At 31.6% G+C, this 17,239-nt stretch overlaps 1 protein-coding gene across 3 annotated transcripts in view; it reads left to right on the forward strand.

The window, feature by feature from the left end:
- LOC143195665 (runt-related transcription factor 2) overlaps positions 1-17,239 on the forward strand; it is a 207,591-nt gene that overhangs the window by 113,298 nt on the left and 77,054 nt on the right. For 2 of the 3 annotated variants that reach the window (XM_076403042.1, XM_076403052.1), the window contains exon 4: positions 1,873-2,022. The exons of the other annotated variant lie outside the window; for it this stretch is intronic. In XM_076403042.1, the coding sequence (XP_076259157.1) occupies positions 1,873-2,022 (150 nt within the window). The remainder of the gene's footprint in view (positions 1-1,872; positions 2,023-17,239) is intronic. 3 annotated transcript variants of the gene reach the window in all.

Raw genomic sequence — 17,239 nt, forward strand, 5'->3', positions numbered from 1 at the left:
CGAGGGCTATAATCCATCATAGTCTGTTCAACAAAACAGTGAACTCACTTCATATAAATTTATGACGTCAAATTGGCACAATGTTGCTACGTTAACGAGTTTTAGTTCATTTTGGCTCTGACATACAACAAAATTCTAATCTAAATAAAGTAATGCAACAAAAATGTTATCAAATATAACTTATATTAACATTATAGTATATTTAATGCATATGTTATCCAAGGACCTAAACTAGAATTAATTATATAGGCATAATAGTTTGTAGGATAAGGTTGTAATTTATTACATTTACATATAAGGCGCATTTTTTATCTAGTGGTTACCACTGGAGGCCTAATCTATTATACCTAATTGTATATCCAAATAATATATTTTACTTTCATTGGAGAGCATATTTATCTTTTACGTTTAATTATTGTCTCCTTTGGTGCAGTGTTTTCTTGTAAAATAATTTAAATTTCACTGTATTTCTTCTGAGTTATTCAGTTACTACCTATATACATCTTTCTTTATTAAACTAGATTTAATGTATACTCCCTAATGCATTTTCCATGTCTGCAAACAGTTAATATTCTTTCCCTCATACATTTTAATCAAAAGCTAAAGTATATTCTAAACAACTACACACATATCTTTACAAATACATATTTCACACCCTACAATACTATTTCCTAAAGTTGTCGTATATTAATTATATGATCACCTTTGCTTGTTTTCACTCTCATCACCCAATCTTGTAATTGTCAACATTGAATCATAATCTCACGTTCAGAAAGTTTCATTCAATCACTGTCACTTTTGGAATCGCTATTCAAGTGAATTCGAAACCATGTTCCAATCAAGTGGTAATGAGAGAGTGCTGTCTTGTGAGTACACAAGGTGCGACAGAATGTCCTAATCGAGCTTCAACAATGTATCCTTCATAACTCTTGCAATGCGTTGTCGAGGGTTCTCACGCCAGAGGATGACTTTGCGTACTTTACTCGCTATCGCTAGTTTTCATTGCTACGAAACGTTATTGAATTTATTCACTTGACATCTATATTCTTCAATAAACATTATCCATCAATGGATGTTCGATTGCTCAAGCAAAATCAGCTAAATACCTTGGAATCCATCTTCACGGTAGATTAAATTGAAAACATCACGTTAGACAAAAAGCAAAACACATTAAAACCAAAATAAAACAACTATACTGGTTAGTCGTAAGATACTCCCAACTTGATCTAAAATCAAGAGGTTGATCTATAATACCATTATAAAGTCAATTTGGACCTATGGGGTGCAAATATATTCAAATCAACTAGTCCTACAACGCTGTCAAAACAAGGTTCTTCGATTGATTAGCAATGCCTATCGCTACGTAACCAACGAAGAACTGCACGATGACCTGGAAATCAAATTGATTTGTGAAGTTATCCAAGATTTCGCCTTGAAACACGAAAGAAAATTACTAAATCATACTAACGTGGAAGCAATACAACTGCTGGAGAGCGTGCAGGATGTCAAGAGATTGAAGCGAACAAAACCATACGAACTTATATAAAGTGTATACCTTTAGTGTAAACTATAGCTATAAGTTATTATAATTTTATAATTGAGGAATACATTTTGATGTATTTTCTCGCACTCGTCTTGCTTGTGAATCAATCCAAGTATATAGGAAATGTAGTAATAAATTAATTGCAAATTAAGATTAAACTAAGCTTATCTAGTATAGATGTGAAGAAAAAAACATTATTTCGATGAATGTTATAACGTATTGTGTAATTTATTATATAACATTTCAAATATAATGATTAAATTCTTAATAAATCAAATCAACGCAAAGAATTAATACAACGGGTACTATCAATATATCTCTATTTATAGGTCACGGCCATACAACATACCCTAATATAAATTCCCTAAATATGGGAAGAAGGCCTTACGAGAACCCTTTCCCGCAGATCGCTTTCAAACCAAAGAAGACCTCGCCGCATAACAATGTGCCCCAGCCATCATACAAAACTGAACCTCAAGGTTAGTGAAACGAACATATTTTATTAACAGCAAGTATCGCGTTATAAAATAAACTTTTTAATATTTATCGAAGAAAATCTGATTGAACTTGAGTATCTTTTATGAATAATATATATCTGATTCAATTTGCAACCAGTAAAAACTCGGTGATAAATATATGTTACTACTTGTTGATATCGTAGTTATGTGTAACTCGCCATAATCGAATAAATTGAAATCTCTACAGGCAATTTGTCAGTATATTACGTTTTTCGTAGCAGAGGAAACTGAATAAGTGTACACCAATAGCACATAAAATTAACTTAAATTTTAAATTGTTTGATAGTATTTTTGTGTTGTCATTATTACCATTTTGATATATTTTATTTATTTATTATATATTGTTATTTATTATTTTATTTTACTTATCAAAAATTAGACTTTTGTTGTGGAAAAATAGCGTCATACGTTTTATTCAAATAATATTTATTAGTCATTGATTCTCATATGTTTAACCTGATTGAATTATATTTTGAACCTATTTACAATTTGATCTAATTTAAGATATGATGTTACTCAGACAGATACATCCGTTATCAAATAAAACACACTGTAATCAGATGATATATATATTGAATATGTATAGTCAATTGAAAACAGCAGTGCACCCACGTGACATGTCAAAGCGTTGCAATGTTACCACAGAAACTCTGAATTTTAGTACATTTTAACATTGACATAACAAAATTCTATTCCAAATCACATAATGAAACTGATGATGTATTATAATTAAATTTAGCATTATAGTACATCTGAAAACTACAGTTAATTCTACAGCCACAATAATTTATAGGTTAGAGTTGTTTTGTTATATATACATTTTTTTTCCACTCTAGTATAGGTAGAGTTCCAGACCCGTTTTTTATGTAGTGGTTTTCCCCGAAGGCCTAATCCACCTAATTAACAATTGTATATCTGAGTAATGTATTTTACTTTCATTATAGAGCATATTTACCTTTTATGCTTAGTTCTTCTATCCTTCGATGTAATGTTTCTTTGTAACGTCATGTTGATATTACTATATTTCTTTTTAGTTTATTCTGCTACTACCTGTATACATCTTTCTTGACAAAACTACATTTAATCACTGCATTCTCCTTAGTGCATTTGCCATATCTACAAAAGAGTTACTATTATTTCTCTCCTCATACATTTTAAACAAAGGTTCATGTATATTTTAAAGAATAACACGCATGGTCATAAATGGCTCTATAATACAATTTCCTACAATTAAAGTATATTAATTGCTAACATCAAGCTGATGCTTTGTCACCTGTTTCGCATAAAGACGGTTTCTTTTTCGAGAATTTTAGTGACTGTGCGCGTACTTATATTCAATGCAGCTGCAACGCGCAAAAAATATTTTCAATAAAAATCGCGGCGATTTGAAATTTATTAAAACAAAGCGTTACAAACAACGTTTGCCGGTTTATAACCCGTAACTATAGTATCTTGACGATTTTGTAGAAGTTTGACTAACGGACAACTTTTGCTGGCTCTTTTGGTTACAAGTCCGAACTTCTGAAATAATATTCTATCTATTTTTAAATAAAATAAAATGATAAGGAAAATATTATCTGACTGTAAAATGAATTTACAACTTTCGACAGGCACATAATGATGATGTGCGTCCCTACTGTTGTGAATAGACTATAGATTGGGATAAAAGTTCCCGATTAAATGTTCCAAGTACATTTTTAACAAATTTTTAATATATTTATATTTAATATATTTACTATATTTTATTATTATATATTTTATATATTTTATATAATATATTTTATTATATTTTATTTAATATATTTAATATATATATATATATATATATATATATATATATATATATATATATATAGATATATATATATATAGATATATATATATATATAGATATATATATATATATATATATATATATATGTATATAGGAGCTATATATACTAATACTTTGATCAGCAATATCTTTGGATGAAAATGCGAAGTACCATTGTAATCTAATCTAACTATTGATATCGATGGTTTTCATATTTCCTCTTACATTTAGTAATATTGAGTTATTCAATGTGAACATGAAATATTTAAATTTCCATTTTCGACATAAAAATTTCATTTTCGTGATAGTAATTGCTGTTTGAAATGAATAAATCTTCTATCGAGGCTAATCAAGAACTTATAGAAATTTATGGTGCTGTTGTTCTGTTATTGACAGTTGACAAATTGTTGATATGAGCCAACTCTTAAGTTATATATGATCACTAGCGATGAAACAAATACAAAAGATGGGAAGATGGATGTCCCATGAATTAAATAACAGGCAATTAGAAAATCGAAAATGATGCTTTAAAGGTATGAAAGGAAGTTATTTCTGTATCGAATAGGAACGACTGAAATAAAATTATTATATCATTTACACGTGAATTGTCACACGTGGATATCGAAGCCGGTCAATCGACTACAAGACTAAATCGCTTTACCAATTTAGCAAGGCCCACGCTGTGTCTCTGGTGGAACCATTTTGGTGTCGTATTTTATGAAATGGAATGTTAAAACCTGGAGAAATGCATCATACTTATTGCTAACGACAACAATTCAATTTCAATTTGAACTGAATATTGATCAAAAAATAACCACAATAGGCTCGAGGACTTGATAAGTGATTTTGGAGCATGCTAATGCATCATCTGTCACATAGAGCAAAACCAATAAAAAGAGTGTCGAAAAACATCCGCCGTACTCTCCAGACCTGGCTCCATCCGACCACCACCACCACTTCGCCGATTTCGAAGAAGTAACACAAATATAAACTTGTATTTTGAACGGTATCCTTAAATTTTTCGAGATATGGGCAAAATGTATAGAATCAAATGGCAAATATATTTTAGCTATCGATTTAAAATAACACATATTCTTTGGCATTAGAATGCCTGCTGCCGTCCTAATACATCTCATACTTTTACATACATCTGGCTTTTATATACATACATACATATTGTCACTTTAATTTTTAACCTTTAATCAATTTATTATTTAACTGTCAACTTAGTGAAGAGACATCTACATATGTAATGCCTTAACGCTTAGATATCGCACTAATCTACCCAAGAATACAAATCTACTGAACAGATATTGCCTTCCCTTTATACAAGCGAAATATTTGTACCTTAATGATTAAAAAATCAGTTTTTTCCATTCATGAAGATGATAAAAACAGCAGAATATGGTGTTATTAGATAGTAATAATGGTTTATCTAAATAGTGTGACTGAAAATCATATACATTTAGAATCCAAAAGTTAGAGATAAGAATAAGATAGAGAATAAAACCGAAGAACAAATATTGCTATTAGACAATAACACAGTTATTTAGTTTTATAATTATATTAAATGCAATTTAATATTTAAGAAATTAAATAAAAAGCAAACTTTGCTCAATAATAATAACAAAAAAGCATTGATTACAACTTTATAAATGGTTTTGCGCATAGTTCTATTAGTATTGATAAGATTTAGATTGAAACCATCAGAATACCGAAACTACATAAAATAATTTTAACAAAAAATTGAACCGACTTCAAAAAATAAATAAGGAGCTCAGTAAAATTTTAAAAATAATCAAACTTAGATTTTTAACACAAAAAAAAATTAATATAAAATATATACATAATAATCGTTGTAATAGCTATTCAAAAATAAACAGAAACTTTATTTTACCCATCTACTACACGTATTTTATATTCTACTATATAACATATACACAATTTAGCTTAATACCCGCCTAAACCTATTTATCTATTTACGATATTATTTTACCTACTACCAAGTGATTGTTTTGAAGTCGGTACCGAACCCAGTTATATTAATTTAAATTTGTTTTGTTGGTTATTTAATTTTTTGTGTATATCACAAAATTATATTATTATTTTTGTATTGTTTGGGCTCGGACAATATTTCTAGTAGGTCTTATATGCTACAGTTAGAGCTTAAAAAGCAAACTGAATGGCTTTAGCGCTGAATGACTTTCGATTTTCCATCACATCAGCTCAATAACATTATACACAAATATCTCATTATTTTAGATAAAAAATATGTGAAACTTGAGCGTTTCGCTCGATTTCCTCCCTTCCCCACATCAGATCCTAACTTGGTTCCAATGGAACCACCTCGGAAGTCCACTCTTTTAAATAAAAAAAAAAATTTGGGAATCGGTCCACAATTAACGATTATATATAGATTAATTAACAATATATATAGCCGAACATAGAACCTCCTACATTTTCGAAGTCGGTTAACAAAAAGTTAGAGTGGCATCAATACAGTTAGTTCGAACTTCGGAAGATCGACCAAAATAAAAAAGAGATAAAGTCGACCCATTTGATATACTCATCGGACTATCATTCATATTAGGAAAATGCAGCACTTTTATATGAATAAATTGTTCAAAGCAGTAAACGCTAATTCTAAATTAGTCAATGACTCTGTTGTTATATAAAAATATTCATATAAAATAAATTAATTAATCGCTCTAAAATACTATATATAACTTTACCTAAAAGCTAACTAAAAGCAATCATTATATCACCCGTAAAAGCCCTAAAATTGCCGGTTCCGTGTTTTAAATCAAACTCGTTTACAAAACCGATAAAGACAAACGCCACCCGTATCAAAATTACATCGACGGAGGGGTGATTTGCAGAAAAGGCGTCGAGAATTAAAGGCTGGAACACGGAACGAAACAGTTTCTTTGGTTTATTGGTTTTAATGCCTGGTTTCGAACTAAATAAATCCGCCGCAACCTGGGCTTTGTGGAGAGGGTCCGTTTTGGGTGATTTTCTGTTAGTTTTTTTTCCCGCCGTCCGCTTTCTCATTATAATTGCTCGATTCGGTGAGGTGTTAAAAAGGGTACGATACGTGGCGCCATATCAATTTATTTCTTTTTAAACGTTACATGGTTGAAAAAGAAATTAGTTTATATTCACACGAGTTGTACTGGTCTCGTAAATCAACGCCACAGCGTTTCTTGTTTCAAGTTGTTCTTCAAAGAAAGTTACATTATTCTATTTTACTTTATGTCATTCTAATAAACAAAACAAATTAAATTAAAAAATTAAATTTAAATATTAAAAATTATATATATATATATATATATATATATATATATATATATATATATATATATATATATATATATGTATATATATGACCAAACGCCTTTTAATTCATACGTAATTTTTTTTAATTCAAATTCTTGGTCTTCAAGTTTATTTTGGCTGTCCAGAACTCTCTTTGTCTTCCCCTTTTTGTCTTTTGTCGAAATCAGTATAGTAAATATAAAATAATAAATGAAATAATAAAAAAGTAAAACTTCCCGCGGAAGCAATTTACTCCCTTAAAATTCAAATATTTTCAACGCACCGAAAAAAAATTTATTTACACTTCGGTAAAATGGCACATATTGAAAAGTAAAGCCTGTGGTTGTTGCTTCAACAAGTTTAACAAGATGTTTGTGAATGTTCCCGATACTATTTAATACACTGTAACAAGACAAAAAGCGGAAGACAAAGAGAGTTCTGGACAGCCAAAATAAACTTGAAGACGAAGAATTTGAATACATTACGTATGAATTAAAAGGCGTTTAGTCATGTGTGAAATGCTACTTCAACGACAAAGTCTCAAAAGTTGTTTCATTGTATTGCTGATAAAATAAGTACATTACGATAATACAAAACAAAAAAGTCATAGGAACCATATGGCATTGACGTCAACGGCAAAGTCGAACATCCGAGGCTCCAAGTTAACGATCTGTATTTGATCTAACCCTTAATGGAGATCGCTATCGACTATAGCTGATGCCTTTGAGCGGAAGACTGTCGGAAAAACGTCCGGAATACGAGCAAAGACACAACAATATTATTCTTCAGCACGACAACGCTAGACCACATGTTACAAAACTGGTGAAGACATACTTGGATACATTAAAATGGGAAGTGCTGCCCCATCAGTATTCACTACCTTGCTCTTTCTGATTACTAATTGTTCTGACACATGTGTCGTGACCCATCAGAGCAGCGTCTCACTTCTTGTGAAGTCACCAAAAAGTGGGTTGACTTGTGGATATCTTCAAAAGATATATTGTTCTTTTGAAATGGAATCTGTAAATTTCCTGAAAGATGAGAATAAGCAGCGGCTATCGATGGACAATATTTTCGGTAAAATTTATAGTATCAATTTTTTCCATTAGAACTTAAATATAAATAAAATTAAAAGTAAATAAAAAAACTTATTGATAGGCCAATAGATGAAATTGTTCTCCATAAATAATCAGAAAATATGTTTTCTTTGGAAAATATAACAGTTTACACGATAACATATTTTTAAAACCTGTTATTATCCAAACAAATTTTATATTTTTTACTAATTAACAGAAATTAATTAATTACTAATTAATATAAAATAATTTCCACTTCTACTCAACAACAATCAAAATTCCACTAATCGTCGTACAAAAGACGACGCCACGCAACTATTACCGGTGCTCACAGGACGAGATGTAGCCGAAAATTCTAATCGATTTTTTCGACGTATCGGGCGAGGAAGAAGCGACCGAAAAAAAAATTAAATAATTAGCTAAAAAGTCGATTTTCGATCGACGTGCATCAGTAATTTCAAAACAAATTAATTTCGGAGCCCGGTCGGTCGAAAGCTGGAAAGTCGAGCCGGGGCCGCGGTACAGTTAAAATTCGGTTCGGTCCAATTTCTTTCGGCGATGTTGCCGACCCCGATTTGCTCGACCATCTTCCATTCATAACGACGCCCGATCGAACGTCGCTTGCTCTCATTCAGAAACGCGATGAATGGACCGGCTCATATCTATAACAAATCTATTATTAATTAGTTTTGGTCATATAGTAGTTTTTCCACTGGTGTAGTAGATTATCACGTCCACACTTGTTGAAGCCTCTCCTTTGTACAAAAAAAAGATAGAAATATATATTTAAAGTTATTAAGTATAAATATAACATAAATATCAACTTAAAATAAATATATATAAAATATAATAATTTAAATTAAAAGTAAATTTTATTATAATTTATCAAAACATCTTATATTCTAAATAGTACTAAATAGTACATAATAGTAGTTACAAAGTTCTTCAATATAAAAATATACTTCTCTGACTACTACTATTACAGACCATAACATATATTTACCAGAGTTGCTATTTTTATCACATTTTGGGCAGCATTAGGCTGTTTTAAGAAAAGTTTCTCGGTCACGAAGACCGTTATCTGTTAGAATGTTATGTAAAGAAACAAAAATTCAGATATTGAGTTACAACTAACTCAAAAGAGAAATACCAAAGATTGTTAACCATTTCAAAGGTATCGATTTGGAGCGTATTTTAACGCCTTTGGATGGAGAAGTGTTTGAAAATGAAAGGAAAATATCTGGAAGGAGTTTTATAAAAAAAAAACGCTGAAACTACGATCATTTTGATTACTAAATAATTTTCTACAATTAGTGTTATCTTATTTATAACACCTTGATATTTAAACTCTCGCGGTAAACACTGACCATTATTATTAGAGCTGGAAACTATCGACTATATCATCAGACTACTTTCGGTCGACCAGTTCCAGTTGTGATCATTCGACCATTTTCAGTCGCGAGTGCTTCAGTAACAATCGTCACTGGTTTCATACTGACTAGTACTTATCCTAGCCGTAGCCTTGAACGTTCAATTTTTCATGTATAATGTTGCATTATATTTTCAGAATACTTTAAGTCCAAGTTTAAACATACAATACACGTATATCAAAAGACATTACAATGAATTAGCCATTATAACCATCAGATAAACCAATACATCAAATAAAGCAAATATAATAATATAATACTGGAATTTTGTTGTACATCAAAGCCCAACTGAACTAAAACTCGGCTGCGGCAACATTGCGACGTTTTGACGTCACAAATTTAGATGACGTATGTAAGAAATAACTTTGAATAGACTGTATGTTTAATCCCTGAAGTTATCTAGTCAAAAAATTATAGTAAAAAGATCATTTTTAAACTTACCTCATTTTAAAATCAATGCTTCCTGGAATTTCCAAATTATTCCAGTTACATGCATACCTTCCCGTTCGAAAGAGTAATGAAAACTCCCGCAAAAAACGACGGTTAATTATTTTACCCCGTAGCGGACTTTTGCTTTGCCCGGTTTACGCTAATTCATTCGTACAAATACTTTTTATGTATAAGAAGATATTTTTTGACACCTATCTTGCATAATCGATGAAACATAACAAACATCAATAATCATTTTGAAAAATATTGAAGAAAAATATTTCTTGTATAGAATAGTGTATAGAAATTGATTTAACTAAGGTGTGAAACGTAAATCACTTACTATCAATACACGCCGTGTAGTCCGCGAACGCAACATTGCATTGCTACCGGAAAAAAAAAGAAGAAGGAAGGAGGAGAAAAAATCGCGTCCGCAGGCATCGAGAACGATTTAACTCGATCGCCAGGCATTCGGCCTATTCATTTTTGCGCCGACTTTTACAAATAAAACATGGCAGTCCTGTTAAAAATTGCGGTTAGTAGTCGAACGAATATAGTCGATTTGCAGCGAACCAGCCAAGCAGCAAATGTAGCTTATGTTACAGCGCGCGGTAACGGATAGTAAGACCGGGGATTGGGTTTCGATTACGACGGTGACGGACGATCGATTCGTTAAAATGCGATTCCCAGATCACGTTCGATCCGATCAGAACCGGCCGGCCGACGTCTCGGATTCATTTCCTTCTGATTTGGCTTTTTCGATTCAATATCCCGACGCCGTCCATTTTTTCCGCGCTACCGTACACTGCCAACATCGTCATTAATATCGTGGTGTCGTCTTTTTGTTCACCGCTTTCTTATTACTCCATATACCTGGATTGTGAATTAATTTTAAAGGATGTATAACGAAGTATATATTAGGTGGGGCAAAAATAATGCTACCATTTTGATTGCGCGCCATCTTTATTATGTGACGTCTAGCTCAGTTTCGCTTTAACCGTTGTATTATGTAGACATCCAAATTTTATTGTGGATAAATATACGCCCCAATAATAAGCAGAAATGGTGACAATATTTATTGAAAATAATCGTTCCTTTATTAAAGCGAATTTTCGACAATACGGACGACAGCAGGCAGGACCTGTTCTGGATGACAACGGATGTCTCGTAACGCTGAAAATGTGGATCTGGTGCGCAATAGTGTTGCGCACTAGCGCAAAGTGGTTTCTTGTTCCACATTTCTGTTCTTGTACAAAATTCAATTAGTCCAAGAGAGATCCTGATTAACGAGTCGAGTACAGTAATGCAGTCCTAAGGCTGTCTGGTAAAATTGAAGATTTTTCGTCTAAATTGATAATGAGCGATGAAGCCATTTTCTTCTCAGTAGCCATGTCAACAAAGAGAACAGTCGGTTTTGGAGAACCCAGAATCCTCAATTCATGAAACATCATTACATACACTAAAAACAACTGTATAGTGTGGTATTCATGCTGGAAATATCATTTGTCTTTTTTTTAATGACCAAGGTGTTGCAGTTACTGTTAGTGCTGAACGGTACCAAGACATGACTCGAAATTTTCTTGTGTCTGAAATGGAAGAGCCAGGACTAGAGGATATGTGGTTTCAGCAAGATGGGGCCACAGCAGGTACAGCTCGTTCAACAATTCAATTATTTTCTTGTGTGGTGTGGCGATTTAGTATGACCAGACAGTTCTCCGGATTTAACAGCACCGTACTTTTTCTAATGGGTTTTTTTAAATCAAAAGTATATGTGAATAAACCCCAAACGATACAACATCTTAAAGACAATATTCGTCACAGAATTGAAGAAATTCAGCTTCAAATGTTGCAGGATGTCATGAAAAATGCTTTAAAAAGAGCCGAAAGTTTCATAGCGAATCGCGGTCATCATTTAGCCGATATGATTTTGATATCATAACAAAAAACAAATGTAAAGACCAGATAAACTTTTTTATAAAAACCAAACTTATTTATTTTTTCTTTGACCAAAATTATAAAATGGAAGCAGGACTTTTGCCGCACGTTGTAAAAGAAGCACGAAAAAAGTAAAACGAATAACAGAAAAGGACGGAAACAAACATTAAAGGATACCTAAACATTTGATTGCGCTTATCAATTAATTTTAAAGGGTAACAACATAGAGTTTTATGGTGTATTAAATCCCATCTGCTACCAACTTCATGTCTCTGTACAAAAATTGTTTGTACTGATAATGATTATAAATATATATCGAGTACCAGTGAAGCTTCTGGCATGCTCCGTGGATTTCAAACTATGAATGCTGGTTTTGATGTTCTAAAAATAGTTATTTTGATACTAGATTTAGTGATTTCGAAAAGGCATTTGACCGATACAATTGAGAAAAATACGATTGGTTTATACTAGAACAACGAAGTGTAAGTAATCAAAGAGTAATAATAATTCAAGAAATATACAGGATAAATAACAATGGCGTCATTGCAAAAAACATAAACCAAGACCAGGTGAAAGTTTTAGCCTAACCCTGTTTAAAATATTAACAAACAAAATATTCAATATATCATTATATATATGGTAAAAAAAAGTATGGAAAAATTGAAATATCAACAGAAGTTTTTGAACGCAATATAGCAATAACATCTGATGTATGATATTGAGAGAATATGGAATGATATTGAATAAAAACCAAACTATTACTATATATACTAACTACATGTACAAACTAAATTGTGGCGACGGGACAGCTACAAGTATATAAAAAAGAAAATACTTCAATATTAGGCAAGGTTATAATGGAAAATATTAGAATGGTTTAAACCAATCTGGTATGTATGAATGTATCATAGAAATGTATGTATCATAGAAATACTTCATAAAAGAACCCGGCCGAACCAAGAAGACTGAACAGAGACCGTAAAAATGAAAAGAATTTATACGTGAAGAAAGAGAAAATAGACAATAAACGCAGTAAAATAACAACTTTATTAACTTTAATTATCTATAACTGTAATATTTTTGTAATGAGTGAATATGTCCAGTTAGGAGCTATCAATCCACCACAAGTAGTTTTATGAAACTCATGAAATATTACTGGAAACGTATAGTAAAGATGATTCATCAATGAAAGCGCCTAAATATTCAGGCATCTTCACAACAAAAACAATAATTATACAAGCAATCTGGATAATGTTGTTTTGTAACATGTATTAAAAAATAGAGCGATGAACAGTGCGTATTCATCTGTTACTCTATTGTATACGTTAGTTACATGTTACATATATATTCCATATATTGGAGTGATTCAATTATTACATGCTGACATCAAAGATTATTTAACATTAAAGACGTTTGTTAAAAAAAATTTAAAACATGTTTTCGAACAATATGGGACGGGACAAAGTTGTGAAATAATGTGATTTATACCACAGAAACCTAAACTAACTATTAAATTCGACAGCGTTGATATATATCTACATAAAATAACAGTTTTATAGTTATTATTAATTTGTTAACCGTATAAAGAGCTAATCAATAGAACTATCAAAATTGTGTTTTGTTATGTCAGTTAAAGAAATCAGCCGCCTAAACTCATTCAACAATTTTATAAACTTGGGTTAATGTTGCTCCATCAGATTCTAATTGTTATTTCAACATCTCGGTTTAATTGCTCTTCAGATAAAAAATAAAGTTCTCCATAGCGTATTGTGACTGACGATAAAAAATGAATCTAGTACCACAATACCAAACATAAAATGTCATGGGTTAGTTCAAGAGCCACGCACATCAATACCGAAACTGCTATATATTTGGTGGGATCAGCAAGGTGTGGCAGATCAGTAGATGACTGCCGCTAAGTCACTTGTTGCAAAAGTTGTAAAGGATACCATGCCGCAGGTCAAATGGGAACTACTATCGCACTCAGCGTATTCACTGTACAAAGGGCCTTTTGATTAGCATTTGTTTATATCGATGTAGCACGGTTTTCTGGCACATAGTTTATAAACGCTAAGGAAATACGAAAATGGGTTGATGATGCGATCATTGCCACACCAGCCTCATTCTATCTTATGTTGCCAGAGAGATAGGTATAAAGAAATTTGTAGAAAATTATTGAAAATATTTTTCGTTAATATGTACTCTACAGATTTTAAAAATTATCTGTTTAAAGAAAAAATATATCTACGTTATTGATTTAGATTGAATGAAATATGGTTCAGTTCTAGAAAAATTAACAATCAAGAAGAAATAACAATTTAAGATTCTTATGCAACATTAACATTTTACATTATAATATTATATTTAAATATATTTAAGTATTAAGATATAAAATAAAATAGCATGGCTCTAGAATATTAATGTCTTTATCCGAAAATTACACCAAATATGAATAAATAAGTCAATACTTAAAGAAATACCATTATTGGCCCATATCTACATGTTAGTGTCTACTTTTTAGTAAATACGCTGTCTTAGGCTCCTCAAGACTTCAAATATTCTTCAGTTATTCTCGCCATTGTTAAACTGTTCCATCACGTCTATCAAACTGTTCTGGCGTCTGATAATAAAATATAAATACGTAAGCAATATGATAGATAAATGGAAGAAAAGGCGGAAATTAATAAAATATTAAATTTGATAAAATGAGCATGACTCTTTTGTTAATTTATATCAATTATATTAACTTTTTAATGTTGCCAAACAAATATTAGATACTAACGGATCGGATACTGAGGATTAAGATGAATAAATAGAGTAGTTGATTTTAAGACACAGATAAAAAAACATTATACAAGCGTACAATAATTATAAGTATATACGTAGACGCCACAATATTGTTATTATGTATAGCAGTATGTTTTCACCTAGTTCGTCTAAACATCAATCAGTTTTTAACAAAGTTTTCATGAACGAGAATAAAATAGCTCCTAAATAACAAATAAAAGCAGTTGCTAGGCTAGTGGCTCGTAATTCTTCACGACAGATTGTATTTCGTCGGACACCATTGTCCCATCTCTTTCTCTCGACTTTTTCCGAACATTCTTCGTTTCTGCACATCATTCAGTCTATTCTGGCGGTTTTTTGCCGTCGGTAATTCACCATGAAGTCTACTACGCTGAATGTAAGTGGTCCATTTTCGATCCATTGACCAAAGAAAGCCAACCGAAGTGAAAAACGATCTTCGGTCTCGTCGAGAAACCGCCGTGTAAATAATTAAAAAATTTATCCGGGCCCTCGCCAACCGGTAGTTACAGATTAAAACCGTTTCCGGTTTTGGCTTTATTTGTTCGGTTGCTTTTTTTTCCAGCATCGGTTTTGGTTAGTGCGTGTTATGGTTGTGGAAATACGCGAGAAATTAATCGTTATGTCAGGGCGTGTTATCAGCTGACGATAACAATGATTAACAGTACCCGAAATCAGAATATTTAATATATATGTGCATTTATTTCAGTAAATTTATTTTAAAAGCTTCTCCCATTTTATCAACCCATGGCAACTTGCGAGAAAATTTGACTTATAGTTTATCCAAAATAGCAGTGAACACGCATCACTATGTATAATTCCTTGCTATTGCAGTTTGTAAATTATAGAAATACCAGATTTTCAGCTTGGATTTCGAAATCACCAATCGACACAGTTCACAGAATAACAGCGGTTGATGAAAAGGCATTTGAAAAAGACAAATACTGCACTGCAGTATTGCTGGTTATCTTACATGCTTTTGACCCGGTCTAACATTTTCGATTAATATAGAAAATCAGCAAATTGCTACCGCGAAAGTATTGTCTACTGCTGGAATCATATTTTTCACAAATCATATCATTCACAAACCTATTTCGGCTGGAGTTCCACAGGGTAGTATGCTGCTGATATCCCAACAACCAAAGGAACACTACTTGAAATATTTGCCGATGACACATTTATCATAGCAAAAGATGGATCTATGTCTAAAGCTGTAAAGAAAGTTCAAGTAGGCGTCAACAAAATCTACAAATGGATTAGAAACTGGAAAATACAGCTTAATAACTCCAAATCTGTCCATATTAATTTTGCAGTACGTTATGTTACGGCAAAATGACAAAAACATAATTATATCACTTGATGGATGCTCAATTTCTTAAGCAAAATCAGCCAAATATCTCGGAATATATATCAATGGTATGTTAAACTGGAAAAATCATGTTGGACAAAAATCAAAATAGATTAGACTCAAAGTCAAGCAACTGTACTGATTCGTCGAAGTAAACTCTCAACTTCGATTAAAAATAGATACAATGCTGTCTGATACGTTCAAACATGCAACCAAATCAACCCATAAAATGTGTTTAGTTATCAAAAATATCATTAGTGATATGAAACCATTAAGCAATGTATAGAGTGTTAACTTAATACATATAATATCAGAAATATTTTGCGTGATCTTAACAGGTAGGCGCCATTTCGCTGCTGGTTGGTTTCAATTACCACTACGGACATCTGTAAAGAAAATATTTTATTAGGAAGACGTATCATTGGTGGAGGATTTCATAAGCATCACGTGACATCACATTCTACTTAACAATTAAATTAGATATAAAACTCAAATGTAATTTCTCAAAAAAAATACAAAAAATAAAATTCTACATAAATGCATTTACTATCAATTATTAAAAGACTGAAATGAATATCTCATAGTTTAAAAGAGTGTTAAAATAATCCACAATGCAAGTTTTAAAGGCATATAGTAAAATTAAGGAGGATTGTTATTTCAATTTGTGTATATAGATAGATATTTCAAAATCGAACATTGGGCCACCCTTGGCAAAACTCTAATAAGAAGAGTGTGAAGACAACGAACGTAGAGAAATGAATCATGAAGTGTTTACTATAGGTTGAAAATATTAACGAACTATCAGGAACTATCACTTATTATTATGGGCAATATAATATGCCATTGTGGAAAAGATCCCAACAATTTTGATTTTACCTGAAAGTTTTTTTTTAACAGTGACTAATTTTTTAACTGGCGGTACAGAGAACAATGCCATTGTAATCTTATTTTGATACAAATAAACCATATTTTCCTAACGAATGATGAAAAGTGACTTGATGATTCTCCTATTATACATACAGTGCAA

This window comes from Rhynchophorus ferrugineus, unplaced genomic scaffold (assembly GCF_030347505.1).
Source record: "Rhynchophorus ferrugineus isolate W39M unplaced genomic scaffold, kcgeb_rfMv2 rfM1, whole genome shotgun sequence".
Taxonomy (NCBI): Eukaryota; Metazoa; Arthropoda; class Insecta; order Coleoptera; family Curculionidae; genus Rhynchophorus; species Rhynchophorus ferrugineus.